This window comes from Aplysia californica, unplaced genomic scaffold (genome assembly GCF_000002075.1).
Source record: "Aplysia californica isolate F4 #8 unplaced genomic scaffold, AplCal3.0 scaffold00699, whole genome shotgun sequence".
NCBI classification, from domain to species: Eukaryota; Metazoa; Mollusca; class Gastropoda; order Aplysiida; family Aplysiidae; genus Aplysia; species Aplysia californica.
In genome coordinates, this window is record NW_004797969.1 from 332086 (window position 1) to 347864 (window position 15779).

Sequence of the window (15779 nt, forward strand, 5' to 3'; positions counted from 1 at the left end):
CATATGACGAATGTTATACATTATATGTTCCTCTCAATTTAGCGATCGGCGCAATCTTAAGATTTTTATTTTTAACGACCGAATATTTGCGCGGCAATATTAAGGTTGCGCTGCACGTTTTAATAATTAAAAAACAAAACCACTTCCATTTTTATTCCTTTACTGACATCAAGGAACATTCATACATTTTCAAAAGTGTAAGATTAAAAAAAAATTAAAAGCCAAATTATAATTAACGTAAGAAACTGAAGAGCCCACAAGAATGATGCAATGCCAGGTATCAAACTCAAAGTTAAAAAATTCACTTTGAGCTTTATTATTTTACTCACACCAAGGAACATCTACGTATTTTCAAATCTGTAAAAATAAGAAAATCAGAATTAAAATTAAGATATGAAACCGAAGAGCTCACAAGAATGATATAATTATACGATCGTTAAAACGTGCAGCGCAATCTTATACATGTTACTTCATTTTTATAACGTTTATCAGTAAATTACAGGTCTAAGTAACAATAGCTCTGCACTAACCGGACATTGTTACAGACTCTAACCCGACATTGTTACAGAAACTGGTTAGTAGGTCTAGTTAATTGTTCCGATTATGCTAGTTCTACATTTCTCTGTCGAGTCGCGAGGCGGGCACCCTCTATCCCGCTCCCTTGTGGAGTCGTCTTTACAGTGTCACCAAAAGCTCCGAAAGTTTGCACGAAGTCTCATACTATGGTGGTGGCATCAAGATGGAAATACACATTTTGAAGGTTTGTGGGTTGTGTTTTTGTTTTTGCATCTGTATTTTCAATCTCTTCTTAATATTTGTGCTCTTAAGTTGATTTGAGTTGTACATACCGTGTTTAGCATATTTTTATCTCTTGCATGCAGGTTTTTTCCCCATAATTATTGTTTTTAACCAGATCGTTTATCCAGAGTGATAACTATAAGAACCATGCCTTGTAGGTTAGCCGTCCCGGAGCGAGTGGAGTCATCACAATACGATGAAACCACTTTATCCCCCCCCCCCCCAAACCAGACCCCATATTTCCGAACAGTTCAGCCCTCGCTAGTACAACCCTGCATGCTACTTGTAAAAACGTTTGATTTGTTGGGCACTTTGAAACTAGATAGCTGTTATACGAGTATTTGACGCCCCCCCCCCCAATTGACTATGTCTAAGCGTCCTTACTGAAATAATGTATGTGAGCAACTGACAGTTGAGGATAGTTTTGAGGATCAGAGTTCGTATTGAAAGGGTGCAATGTTGAGGGTTATATCTAATAAGACTTGTGATCTTTTGAAGGCCGAAATATACAGCGCCTTATAGATCTACACAAGTGAGGGGTAAACGAAATTAATAATTAAACTCTTACCCAGTTTTTATTGTTCTCGTCATACACCAGCTTGTAGCACCTGAATTACGGTCTCTTACTTGATCATGTTTTGAAAGTGAAAACAAAAGCCAGCACTTCTCTCCCCCCCCCCCCGCCCAAACCCCACCCCTCAATGGAATTTAACGTTTTACACAATATGCAGACAGGCTCTCCCATAGTTTTCTTCCGTATCCGAGAATCAAGAGAGACTGAATGAGCGTGTGAGCGAAAGTGGGTACTTTGATTTCATTTCATTCTTTTTTTTTTCCTTTTTTGTTTTTTCTGTTGTTTTTTTTACGTAAGAGAAAAAAAGAAGAAACAGATGAAACAGAAGAGAAAAATCTGAATTGGACATGTCAGTACGCACCGAGTTCGAATCCGGTACATTTGGCCTGAAAGATGAGCAGCTCACCTCATGGCCACATTTCCCCTTTGGCTCATACAAATGTCAAGCGGGCTTTTCCACGGTAACTGACGGGACATTTGGACTATACTTTCTTATAATGATAACACTGTAATTCAATATCAAATTATTTATTTCAACTTAAATACATGATCGTAACATAATTTGAAAGACATATTAAGAATCATAATATAAAATGCAGTCATTAGAATAAAAACGGCTTTATGCAAATTCTGTTTAGTTTCATTTGGTGCCTGTTATACATATAGCAGATAATTTGTTTCTGAGTGCTTCTACACGGTAGGCCTACATGGCCCATGTTAGACCTCAGCAAAATGAAGTGAACAGGGGCAGATTTTTCAATTTCTCCATATTTTGTTTTTCTTTTGCTATTCTGTAATTCCTTGCACATAACATGCAGTACTATATATATTTATATATGTGTAACAACATGACATTTTGAGTCATGTTCAAACAAAACGCTGAGGTGAACACAGTGTCGGTCTAGCTGCTTTTGTTCCACAGTTATATCACACCTTTGCTTTTCTTTTATCCGTCCTCTTGTATCTCTAGGGCGTCGAGGGGAGAAACAGCTTTCGTCTATGACAAGCTGGGTGGCCTTGCTGGGTGGGATGTTGTGTGTCTTAAGGGTGTCGTTGACACATGCGACCCAGGTCTTCCTTGATCTTCCTCTTGCTATGTAGCCTGATATTCTTTTGTAGTACGCTTTACTGACAAGCTGGGGAGTTGCCGTACGTGTCAGATGTCCAAACCATTGTGAGAAGGTCAAGGTTTTGCCTGGTATCTCAAAACAGCTGAATGCTAAGCCACTCATTTTGTCAGGTTGTTACAAGTTTGTTGTTTTTTCCTTACAATGTCTCCTCACTACTGGCTACCTTAGAATTACTAAGTTCTATCTGACATTTTTGGCCGCTTTGAGTAACTAAGAGTAAGCCCACGAGGCCAAAAACCAAATGTTCTTTCTGTTCTATCAAAATCGTAACATTATTGAGAGTAGTTATTGAGATATTTTTTTTAAAATACGTTATGAGAAGCTTGACAAGTTATGAAATATTTTGACATCAAACTTCTCAAACTAGGCACTGAGCACTGAGCAGATATAAGTTTGTAATTCTAGGGAAGCATAATACCAACAATGTCAGATCAAGATTATTTAGGAATTGTTAAGCGTGGCTGTTTTGTGTGTAGAACTATGTTAGCCCTGGTTTAGGTGATTAAGTAAAGAAAACAATAAGAAATGATAGGAAGAAGAAAATGTGTTATATAAATTCTTTAATGAATACTCTTTTTTTGGAAACAGAAAATAGAAATCAGTGAAAATTGAAAGAAGATAACTTTTCTTCAAAGTTTTATTGTGAAAAGACAGGTAATTGAACATTTTAAGAAACATTTTGCAAAGTGGAGGTTAGGGAAGAGTATGCTCAGCTAACTACCAGATATAAGAAATTTCGACAGTAAAGAATAAAATGGCAGGTTTGTTTGTTTGTTGGTTTTTTTTTACCTAATGAAGTAGTCTCCCATTAGATTACTAGTTTTGTACGCAGAGGAAGAGACACCGGTTTTTACTCGTACTACATTCTGTGGTCGTAACAGACAGGGGAGGAAATCCGCCTCCTACATGATCTAAACTGTGTAGATCGAACGTACAAACACTTCATCAAAACAAAGAAGAGATACTCTGCCGTAAGCTGGCAAAATGCCTTTTTTCGTTATAGGTGCCAGTTTTTTTATTTGTTAAATCGAAAGCCTGATCAGTTACCCTACTTGCGTGAAAAAAATCAGAGTGAAACTGTGACTAGATTTTGAATAAATTAGAATTCAAATGTCTGACAAACGTTATTTTTAAAGTGAAGCTGACAAAAGCCCCTTTATCTCTAAACACCTAAGAATTTTAAAAAAGGCGTTTTGTCAGCTTACAACAGTATTGGTCTTACTAGTGCTGGACTCGGGTGCTCCTTCAGACGGAAAACAACATTCATGGTATGTTCTATCTGTACGCTTAAGATCACTTAAAAAAACCAACAACCTTTACAATAATAAAGATATGGTTTAATAATCAATTTATAGTCAGGGAGTGCCATATATATGAAGCAAACATCGACGAGCATGGTTCCTCATTTCTCTATCTATTTGAGTGCTCTTAAAAACATACATTGTCCTGGTCTTTTATCGTCATCCGTCTGTTCTCTAAGAAAGGTGCTTTTGGACTACCCTAAACTGTTTTTCCTTTTTCGTGTCGATGTGAATCTCTTTAGCGACAACTCTCTGTGTTCCCGAAAAAAGAACGCAAAACAAAGAACACCACTTTTCGGTTAATTAAAAACAACCAACACCTCCCCCTAAAGAAACAAAACAAAAACAACCCCCCCCCCCAAATGAATAAAGCATAATAAAAAAAAAAACCAACCACCTCGAAATACATTGCATAAAATAAAACGGCACATGCCTCCTCCCTCGAAAAAAAGAAAAACATCTCGTAAAAAAACTAGCTAACAAACAAAAACAAAACACACGCACATTCCATCTTCCCTTACGAAACCCATTCCCATAGCCCCCCTCTTTACCCCCCCCCCCCCCCCAGACAACCGTACTTTTGACCATTCTGAAATGGTATAGATTTAACGCCCCTATCAACATTGTAAAGTTATGTAAGAGGAGGGGCCTCCGAGTTTAACGTCCATCTCCGAAAGGAACGAGCTGAGTGTGGGCAATTCGTGTAAAGTGCCTTTCCCAAGGACACAACGTCTCACCGAGCTGAAGCTCGAACCCCCGATCCTGCCATCTCAAGAGTACGAGTCCGGTAGCCTAGCCACTAGACTATCGACGCCACTCACCATGTTTGATATAGGAAACAACAGAAAAACGATCAAAGTGCAATGCTTTTCTAACAATAAAATCTGCTGATTAAGAGTCCTGTAGCCTAACTTCCAGACTACCGACGCCACAAGAAGTGTCCCAACACCACCAATCTGTGTTTGCGGAGAGAGGTTTTTTTCTCCCTCGACCATCGGCGTCTCGATAGCAGGGTGAAGTCTGAAGGCACACATACACTTGAGACACCGTTATCGTATTCTTGTTATAGCTTTTAACGACGCTCAGAAACTAACAAACAAACTATCCCCCCCCCCTCTCCAAAAAGAAAACGCATAAAAAACAACCAAACTATCAAACATACCCCCAACCCCCCCCCAAAACAAAACAAAAACAAAACAAAACAATAAGAAAAACAAGAAACAAAGCATTAAAAAACCACGAAACAATCAGTATTATCTCCTATAAACTCAGAGAAATTACCCCCGCCCCCGCCCACAAAAAAACACAATCCACCGATGTCCCAACAGCATCAATGCTTCTTGAGAAAAGTCTTCTCCAGCTCCACCATCGGCGTCTCCACGGCCAGATGAAGAAGGAAGGCGCACATACACGAGATACCCAACAGGCCCACAAAGCTAACTATCTGGGGAGAGATAGAAGGAAGAAAACCCGTGGATTACAATCACATAATACAGGGGAGATAAAATAAGAAGCAAGCAACGTGTGGTTCCTTAGTAGTTACTAGACTGCTGAGAATTTCTTGGAATGGAAAGAAATCAAAGGAAGTACCAGTAGTACTTCAAAAAGCCCACGTGCGCCGCTCGCCAATTAACCCCTTCGTGACACAGAGTCAGTTTGTGCTTAATGGACAGACTGGAACTTCCAGGGACACAGACTAAGGGTGAAAACATAGAGAATGCTATTTTCGGAGACTGACTCAGTAAGTGCCGATAAGTATAAAAATTCCCTTATGATTTCCACCTTGCCCCACATAGAGCTGGCAAACTGCAGGCGGCTTTAAGCACCGATCGGCGTTGTCGGCTTTATCGAAATCCAAACTACATTCTTATTACGCCCAAAAACTGGGAAGGGCGCCTCGCTGTCTACTCGCGACCTCAGTACTTTCTTGTCGTATCTCCATTTTTTAACAGTGAAAATGTGACTACTTCTTAAGCTCACTCTTTGTTGTGAACTGTTTTCACTATTATTTAAAAAGGAGATGCGACAAGAAAGCACTGAGGTCGCGAACTCTCAATGCCGTCTCGCCGTCGCCAACTCGGGTACAGCAGTTTGCGTGACGTCACCCACCTGGACTGGGGACAATTTTAAATGGTCATTTCAGAGCTGGTGCTTCACGGTAGACAAAAACTAATTACAATAATTACATTTGTGAAATTAGCGTCGTCAAATTGGGGTGGCAACCGAGCAGAATTACACTTTAAGCAATATTTTAAGAATTTCAATTTTTTAAAATCCTCAAATAAATGCTTCATAAAGACCAGCTGTGTTGTGGTGTAATTTTTTTTCTTAGATCTAGATCTATGCCTTAGGCGCCCTCTCTGTAGAGTCAATCAGACACCTACTGGCGCCTGTCAGCGCCGATCTTCAGCCGCTTAAGTTTCGGTGTTCTCTATGTTATCGCCCTAACACTAGATTTAGTGGTCAGTTTCTTACGATTAGACCCGTTTGCAAATACAACGAACTATATCTAAAGTAAAAAGATTTCTTTGTAAAAAAAAAAACTGTTCCCAAATGAGAATCTGCAATTTGTTTTTGCGAAATGTTTCTAATAGGAGCATTATTATGCAGATTAAAACCTATAATGTACGGCATTCGTCATCATGGTCCTCGCGCTTCACAGGGCATGACGAATAACGCACATCTTCGCTCGTTCGTCGTGTAAGAAAAAGTGACGAACGGCGTACGTCATATAGGCTATGAAGGAGTTATAAACAATCAGGAAAAGACAAGTGAAGTTAATGGGACACTTTAAAAATATTTGGTAAGTGTTTTACGGCGCTCGCAACTGCATAAGGTCATATGAGCGTACAGGACACACTAAACACTTTCAGTTGGTAGGACATTTTGAATTTGGCCTGGGTGGCGGCGGAAATCTACTCTTATCGATTTTAGACCACCAAGGGATGTTTAACGTTCGCAACTTGCACATAGGATCTCCGAGATTTTTCGTCCTTGTCCGAAAAGGCTGGGTGTAGATCTCTCCTATGGGACACTTGAATAGATATGAAAATGAAGGCCTCGAATATCTAGCTCTCACTGGCAAAATTGGAGGTAAACGAGGCAAGGGTAAACCCAGGGCAACCTGCTTGGTGGCGGCCCAACACAGATGTGTGAAGGGGAAAGATCTGGATAATGCAGGATTTTTATGGTGTTAAAAAAAAATAAAATAGTTACATCGAGCCAATCCTATTATACGGGTGTATGGACAATCATTAGGCAGCTGGAAAGAACAATTGAGGCGACAGAGTTGTGGTTCAAAAGACACATGCTGCGTGACGTCACGCAAACCCCTGAACCCGAATTGGCGACGGCGAGACGGCATTGAGATTTTGCGACCATGGACAGCTAGAAAAACAAATGAAGACGTTTTGGTTGATGCAAATTGCAAACGACAGCTCATGAGGAATATACAAAAGCAGAATAGAACCTAACAACAACAACAACAACAAAAACAACCAACCAACAAACAAACAAAACCCAACGAAACAAACAAACACCAACAAAGAATAAAACTACCATGTTGGAGTCGTTGAACATGAAGGCATCTCCATGGTTGCCGAAGTAGATGTACATGATGTACGGGTGGATCAGGTAGCAGAGATAGGACAGACGACTCAGCACGATCAACGGTTTCCACGACAGGAGCCAGTTCACAGGACCTGGGGGGGGGGGGGGAATAAATCATTTCTCTACTATTTAAAACGTCGTTTGAGTCAGAAAAGGTTGTAATTAGTTGTCACAATTTTACAGGGGCCAGGGAAATACCTCAAACGTTAAAGGGGAGTAAACGTTGAAAGGAATGTCAGGTTGTTTTTGTTTTGTTTGTATTGTTTTGTTTTTCTTTTTTTTTTAAATCCCTAAATACTACTTGGTTTTGGACTTTGGCTCTTCGTGTTAAAATTTTGTTAAGAACATATACGTATGTATGATCCAAACTGTGTCAATGGGGGTAGTAATATTACTACAATTACATTATAGATGTCTTAATAACAGAGCAATGGGAATTTATTTGAGTCCATTTTACAACGTGTCTCAATAACAGAGCAATGGCAATTTGAGTCCATTCTACAAATATAGTATCAAAATTCTAAAATTTCATCTAGACTCTTAACGGATATCTTACCCATATGAGGCGAATATTAGATGTATAATATCATAATGATTATATTGACTCTTAAATCTTTGGCACAAAGTCTTCCTCAGTTTTAACGTTGGTTGGTGCCTTTTTAGCTGCAGTTTTCTTAGTTCTGATTGAGTATGAGGTTTACGGCAACTGAAGAACCGATCATAAAAGTGCCGAGGTTTAGAGGTGTTGTTAGAGAAACAAAGGATAGAAGGAGGAGTGTTAAGGACGGTAGATGTTTGATGGAAAAGGAAAAGGAAACAACACTAGAGCTCCCGATAACCACCCATGCAGGTCTCTCGTAAGCCGTGTCGCTGATTCTTCTCGCGATTGAAAGACTGACTCTGTTACTTACTTTTACTTTTTCCTTTCCCTGGTATCCTTGGGATGTCGAGGGAAGGTGCTGGTTTCAGTCCTGTGCTAAATGTGTGGCGTCTGTGACAGATATGTTATGTTGTTCCACGACCTTTTGAACCCCGTCCAGCCAGGTTCTACTTTTTCTTTTTCTAGATTTGAAGCAGGATTCGCGGTAGTGGTAAGCTCTTGTGGCTAGTTGTTTCTGTCACTTTCTGGTTAGATGTCCGAACCATTTGACTCTTTGACACGGACTGGAATTTATTACTGGTGGTGTTCCGGTTTGTAGGCGTATGTTCTCGTTCCTTATGCGGTCTCTTCTGGCATTGATGACTTTGCAGAGACACCTCATTTCGCATGCACTGCTTTTTTTCTTTCTTGTGCATTGTTTAGGGACCATGTTTGGCACTGGTATGTTAAGGTTGGTTTGAAGATACACTTGATAAGCTACACAATATTGCAATATCAAAAATGTATCTAAACCAACCGAATTCTCACCTCCGTATCCAGAAGCACAGGCAATGACGACCCAGCTGATGGCGACAGACCACGCCGACCTGGCCATAGTGTTGTAGAGAGCAGCAACTTCTGTAGAGCTGGGGTCCTCAGCAGTTATGTCGTCATGGATACCATAAATAACCGCGAGGCCAGTTGCCACGGCAACGGCCCAGCCAATGACCACCACGTACTGCCGATGTAAAATGGGCAACAAATTACATAAAGCTTATCAAAATATACGACAACAACTGTGCAAAATATACGACAAGGATTGTGTTATCTCGAATTGGAGCTCAGAGAATCTTACTACTCTCCAATGGGAACTCTAAACAACCAAAAGGCCGGTTGCCATAGCAACAGCTCAGCCAATCATATAAGTTTGTGGCACCACGCTGCACCACATAGGAAATAGCCCATTCCTATCGATTTGTGTTGTGAAATATCAGATCCTGCACTGTGAAGTATTTCCGGTTCATTATGTAGATTACCATATTTTTTAAAACTCAATTTTACCCAAATAAGGAGGCTTTTTGGTTATTTTTTGGAGGGACTGGGGCTCGATGGAAGAGTCAAACATCTTCTTTTCTTTCAAACATATTGCGTCCTCACCCCTTCTCCTATTTTTTGTTATGTTACTCTCTAGTAATTCCTCTGATCTTCGGCCCTTATTTGACCTATTTGTGTTACAAGCGCTTGTGGTACTTGCAACACAATTGGGCCTTATTAGTGCCGAAAATTAGAAGTGTCACAATAGAGTAACAACACAAAAAGAAGGGGGAAGGATTAGGACTAAAGATGTTGCAAGGTATTGTTTTAGTAAGAGTTCTATGGGACTTGCAACACAACTAGGACACCTAAGGACGAAAGATATTACAAATAATCAGCTATGCAAGCACGAGCAAAACTCTAACTTAAAGTAATCCAAACTAAGCGCCTGGCATCCGACTATTTGTGACCTATTTGTGTTGCAAGTGGTGCAAAACTTTCAACTTAGACTAAACTAAACTGAACTAAGTGTAAATCATGAAGCTGTCAGAGTAAAGAAGGGCAGGCCTTACCCACTTCATGGCGATCTGGCCGCCGTGTCGCGCCATGAGGTAGCCGGCCAAAATCCCAATGACGAAGGGTCCTACTCTGGTGTAGGGAGCTATGTAGTAGTCTGTAAATCTCTCCAGTTGTGGGTTAGTGAACCTGAGGACAACAGGCTGGCACAATTTGGACGCTGGTGGTTGATGGGTACTCTAGTATTTTTTGGTAGTTTTGTTGTTGTTGTAAGTGTTTACATACGGCACTCGCAACTGCAAAAGGTCATTATTATGAGCACGTGGGACACATTTAATATTTTCAGTTTGTAGTAGATTTTGAATTTTGCCTCGGTGGTGGCCGCGGCCTACTTTTGGACCACCAAGGGATCTTGAATTTGCACAGCTTGTTAACGGGACTTCTGGGATTTTTCACCAATGTCGGTGTAGGTCTTTCCTACCATAAGTTGAAGGGTGTGGCTGAAAGACAGCAGTAACAAGGAGCCATGGAATAGCAGTAAAAAGGCTGCAGAATGAGTCAGGAGCCCAGAATTGGGGACAAAGGAGAAGTAGGAGATGGGACGGGGGCAGAAAGCGGAGGCAAAAGCAGTCGACAGAACATTGCTCGAGAGCAGGAAAGGAGGAGAAAGGAGACAAAATTTAGAACAGAAAAAAATTCCGGATTCTAACCCGGCACCTACTGAATATATGAGAGGCGAACACCTTAACCTCTTGGCCACGAGAGCCGCATGCTCTAGAGTGGTTTGCTCCTTCTTTGTTATCAAATACGAAGTGACTATTCGAGTCAGAATAGAGAAAAATTAAATTTTGGTCTCTGAATTGAGTCCAGCATGACGTCCGTTCCGACTTCTGACCCTTGTTCCTAAATATTTCCAGCATGTACGAACTGTTTTTCGATTACAAAGATAACAGTCGAGACGTGTGCTTTAATATCGTTACTAGATCTATATCTATCTAAACTGGCCCTCCCTGCATCATTAGTATGAACTGAACGACTAAGTTGAGCTGACCTTGCCGGGGGCAAAGTTAATTATGTCGACCAATGAGATTGCGCGTAGCGATCTTGCACTCCCGGCTTGCTGGGGAAAGAGGTGTGGGAAGAGGCCTCGGCTGTCGATTTTGTTCGATGTAATTAAAAAAAAAAAAAAATTACAGAAAAACTATTACACACAACAAAATGAAATTAAATATGTGGAAAGACATTGGGTAGATCTAATGAGAGTGCAGTCTTTTGACTTTTGACACATTTACACAGTTCTAGTTGGCAATTCTAGTTCTAATTCTGGTTTTACGCAACACCCCCCCCCCCCATGACATTTATATAATGTAACCTCCTAACACTCACATAACTCCCTTAAAAGCTGAGTCCGAATAAATAAAGCCTTTTTTTCGGACCCGCGTCCGAATAGATACAGCCCATATTTGGACTCGAGTCCTAATAGATAAAAATTATATTCGGACCCAAGTCCGAATAGAGCTGACCTATCAAATAATAATAATAATAATAATAATAATAATAATAATAATAATAATAATAAATTATGCTATTTACCTCTCCCATTGTGTGCAACACTTTTAATCTTCCGCACTTATGTTATAAGTGATGGAAAAAGCTTGCTTAATAAATTTAAGACCAACCCCCCCCCCCATAAAAAACAACATACAAAAATAAAAACTAAACCAAGGAAAAAGGAACTGTGATTTAGTTACGTTGTAAGGGACTTAAAACGCTTATTAAACAAATCTATTTTAACCTCCCCTAAAAAATAACAACAACAACAATAACAAAAACAACAACAACAACAACAACAACAACAGCAACAAAAACAACATCATCATCAACAACAACAACAACAACAGCTACAGCAACATCAGCAATAACAGCAACATCAGCAATAACAGCAACAACAACAACAAACAACACTGTGATGTAATTGTGTTGAAATCGTGATGAGAAACGCATACTAAATAACTAAAAAAACAAAACAACAGGGAGAAAAAAAACAAAAAAAACCCCCCACCAACAACTCAACAACAACAAAAATTAACAAAACAACAACAACAAATCAATATCTATTATCTATTTGTGGTGGCCGAATGTTGCTATTCAAACGGCTGTTTAATGGCTGCATCGATCGACATGTGGTTTTCGCCAAAAGATTCTTTAAAATTTTCTCCAGAGCATGACGCCCTTGGTTTTTTCAGTTTTGAGACAGTTTTGCTGCAAAAATCTAAATTTCTTTATTTCGCCGATCGCTTTTGTAGGCCGACACTTCTGTCTCTGTAATTTTAGAAAATCCGGAAGTGATATTTCGCGAGGCGCATTTTGTTTTGAGAGTATAGATCTAGACCTTATAATTTTTTGCATCTCTCCAAATTTATTGCCCCATTCCAGTAGAATGTAAATATAGTAGGCCAATGATTTTTAGTTGATATTCAAGCACCGATCATTCCTTTCATCGAAAGGGTGCCCAGGTAGTATAACATAAAAACATAAAAAAACTAACGTGCGTAAGCGACAAAAATACTCACGTCATGGCAAATTCCGAGGCTATCCAATCTTTGTCTGAGCTGAGGACACCAGTCACTATCCAGCTGGACAACAGAACCGTCCCACACACTGCTAGGCCTGCGTACATATTGCTACAGGTGGGGCGAGGAGGGAGGTGGAGGAAAGACGTATTGATGAGTTAGTTTTGGTTTAATAAAAGGGGGGGGTGAGGTGGGGGAGGGGGGTGGGGGCTGATAAAAATGGGGAAGAGAGAGAGAGAGAGAGAGAGAGAGAGAGAGAGAGAGAGAGAGAGAGAGAGAGAGAGAGAGAGAGATAAAGAGACAGAGAGAGAGACAGAGAGTGGCAGAGTTGAAAAGTTCTAACTCTGAAATAAGATATCAAGTTGTAAAAGATAACTGCACATTTTAAATATAATAATATACTGCTTATGTGGTGTTCACACATACAGGAGTAGAGTCGACAAGCAATTCCCGATAAGATAATGCCATTTTCGCGTTTAATCGTGACGAGCATCTGGCCATGACTATTGACATTATTGTGTCGGTGAGCACTCGAAGAGACGCTCGCCGAGCATTAATTTAGGAAGGCGAGCATATCACCGAGTGTCTTGCCGAGCAATATAGTTTGAATCCTAGTCACTTGCAGAGCCAAGAAGCGCAGCGGACTAGTAAAATTTCATTCCCTGACGTCATGACAAACTCACCGTCCATGCTGACCATCTCTCCGACCCGTCGCCGTGTTAGTCGGCGTGCAATGTTATAATATTTAAGGAGGTTTATATAAGTGTTTGTGCTCAATCCTTCAACATGTCTCATATGACACAGAAGATGAACGTGTACTTCATGTATACAGAATAATGGTGCCCTTGCAGTTGTGCTGGTACAAGAAGAGGAAAAGAGGAGGAAGAAGAGGAATATGAGGAAGAGGAAGACCTGATGGGTTAGAATATGAGTTTGGACAGTTTTGAGAAGCTGATGGCTGAACTGCAAGCTGAAGATGTGGCATCCTTCAGAAACCTCATCAGAGCTTCTCCAGAGTTTTTCCAAGAACTACTGGAGAAAATTGGTCCCACCATCCACAAGGCAAACACTTTCTGCAAGCAGTCACTGGAACCTGACATCAAGCTGGTTGTCCCTCTTCGATACTTGGCAACAGGAAATAGTTACATGCTCGTTGTGTCAACTTTTGCACACCGTGCTTGAGTAACCCAGACTCCCCGTGCAAGATTTTTACACAACGAGCAATAATTTAACCCGCAGAGTATGAAATTTAACATGACTTTCTTTCATATCTCGTCGGCGTGTCACTCTCACTCGGCAACGTATGCAGCTTTGCACGCCGAGCTATTTCTCACACTTCCCGAGTCCTCCCCGAGTTTTCCCCGAGCGAGTTATTGACTGGGCGACTCATTTTTCGCTAGGCGAAAATTTTAAACTTGTTTGAAAATGTTTGGCAAGCTTCCCGTGTAATAATTTCACACGGTGAGCATGAAATATCACTCGTAGAGGGAGGCCGGTTGCTTGGCGTTAACGTATCCAGAGTAGCCCCGACCTGCTGGACTTACTCCGCTTCGTTACTCCTGTATGTGTAAACACCCCCATTACTCCTGTATGTGTGAACACCCCATTACTCCTGTATGTGTGAACACCCCATTACTCCTGTATGTGTGAACACCCCATTACTCCTGTATGTGTGAACACCCCATTACTCCTGTATGTGTGAACACCCCATTACTCCTGTATGTGTGAACACCCCATTACTCCTGTATGTGTGAACACCCCATTACTCCTGTATGTGTGAACACCCCATTACTCCTGTATGTGTGAACACCCCATTACTCCTGTATGTGTGAACACCCCATTACTCCAGCTCCAGGAATATTATTCTAACTGTTGGGAAAACCCCCCCAAAAAACCCCTCTAAACAACAACAACCCCGAACAAACTACCCCTCCCAAAAAAAACACAAAAAAACAACAAACAAACAAACCCAGAAGCCCACATGGGTGGGGTGGGTGGGGGTGATGTGACGTTTTGAAACATTATTCCGAGGTACTCACTAGAACATAATTACTAGTATAATGGAACTAACAGATTCACTAGTATAATGGAACTAACAGACTGACTAGTATAAACGAACAGACTCACTAGTATAATGGAACAAACAGGAGAGGGCTGACCAAGTAGAACTGCATGTCATTAGCCAGGTACCAGCTCTGCCCCATACACTGTAACAGAAAAAAGAACATTTCGTCATGGCCATGGCAGATTGTGTTGTCAAAAAATCATTTTTGCGGGTAGTTGGAGAGCGCCACTGGTAGCAAATTATTACAATTGTCTAAGACATACTGCGGGTGGTTGGAGGGCGCCACTTGTAGGTCCTACTCCTTTACTTTCCCTCTGATGTTTCTGTCTTACTTTTTACTAGCACAAAGCTACCCCAGATTTAAAAAGTTATATCTGCTCAGTGCCCAATTTTTAGAAATTTGAAGTAAAAAATTTGGAGTTTTACAGCAGTTTGAACGTCTTGATATAACGAAGCCTCATAATCTTACGATTTTGAAAGAGCGAATAGAGTATTTGATTCCGACTTCAAGGTCTCTGCAACTTAAACGGCCAAAAAAGTCCGACAGAACTGTGTGCAGTTCTGAGGTAGCGGGTTGTTTAGGTCATTTTCTGCGGGAGGTTGGAGGACGCCACTGCCAGGTCCTGCTTCTTTGTTTTCCCTCTGATATTTCTGTCTTACTTATAATTGTGATTGCGGGTTCGGGGTTGGAGCCTCAGCTTGGCCCAACGTTATGTCCTTGGGAAAGGCACTTTACACGAATTTCCCACTTGGCTCGGTCCGTTCGGAGACTGACGTTAAACTCGGAGGTACCGCCTCTTAACCATTGAACCAACACCATTTCACCATTTTCACTTTTTTTGTGTTCATGCGCTTCTTTTTACTCCATCAGACAACGTCTTTTCTTCTGTCAGATTATTTTGTTACTGGTTGTTTCATCTATGTCTGCTACTTGGTTTTTTTGGTGTGAGTTAATTAAGTGTCTGAGAGGTTGGCTAGTGCCCTGGTGTAGTTTGCTCTTTCTTTCCTATCGAACGTCTACAGTCCTTTTTAAAAAATCTCGCTTCCTTTTTTGTGCATGTTACTTTCTTGTAACACCTGTCTAACCTTAGGACGTATGTGACCTTATTGTGTTAAAAGAGCCGTGAAACTCTTACTAAAACGAAAGTTAAGTAAAGTGCAATCGTCTCTTTTTGAGCTGGTTGACCAAGTGTGCGACATCTCGGGTCATTGTGAGGGCACGTCGGTGTTGCAGTTGTGCCTTTCTGGGACAGAAAACTGGAGATGTTGGTGAAAGCTTTTCGTCTTTATGGTTATTGAGATTGGGGAGGATGGGGGGG

The 15779-nt window shown here is 40.8% G+C and overlaps 1 protein-coding gene across 1 annotated transcript in view; it reads right to left on the reverse strand.

The window, feature by feature from the left end:
- Positions 1-4979: 4979 nt before the first annotated feature.
- Positions 4980-15779, reverse strand: part of LOC101846249 (O-acyltransferase like protein) — a gene marked incomplete in the record, with an annotated part of 33733 nt that continues 22933 nt past the window's right edge. Inside the window, 6 exon segments of the mRNA XM_005108557.3 lie at positions 4980-5247; positions 7362-7504; positions 8821-9010; positions 9879-10011; positions 12396-12506; positions 14523-14602. Coding sequence (XP_005108614.2) covers positions 5134-5247; positions 7362-7504; positions 8821-9010; positions 9879-10011; positions 12396-12506; positions 14523-14602 — 771 coding nt within the window.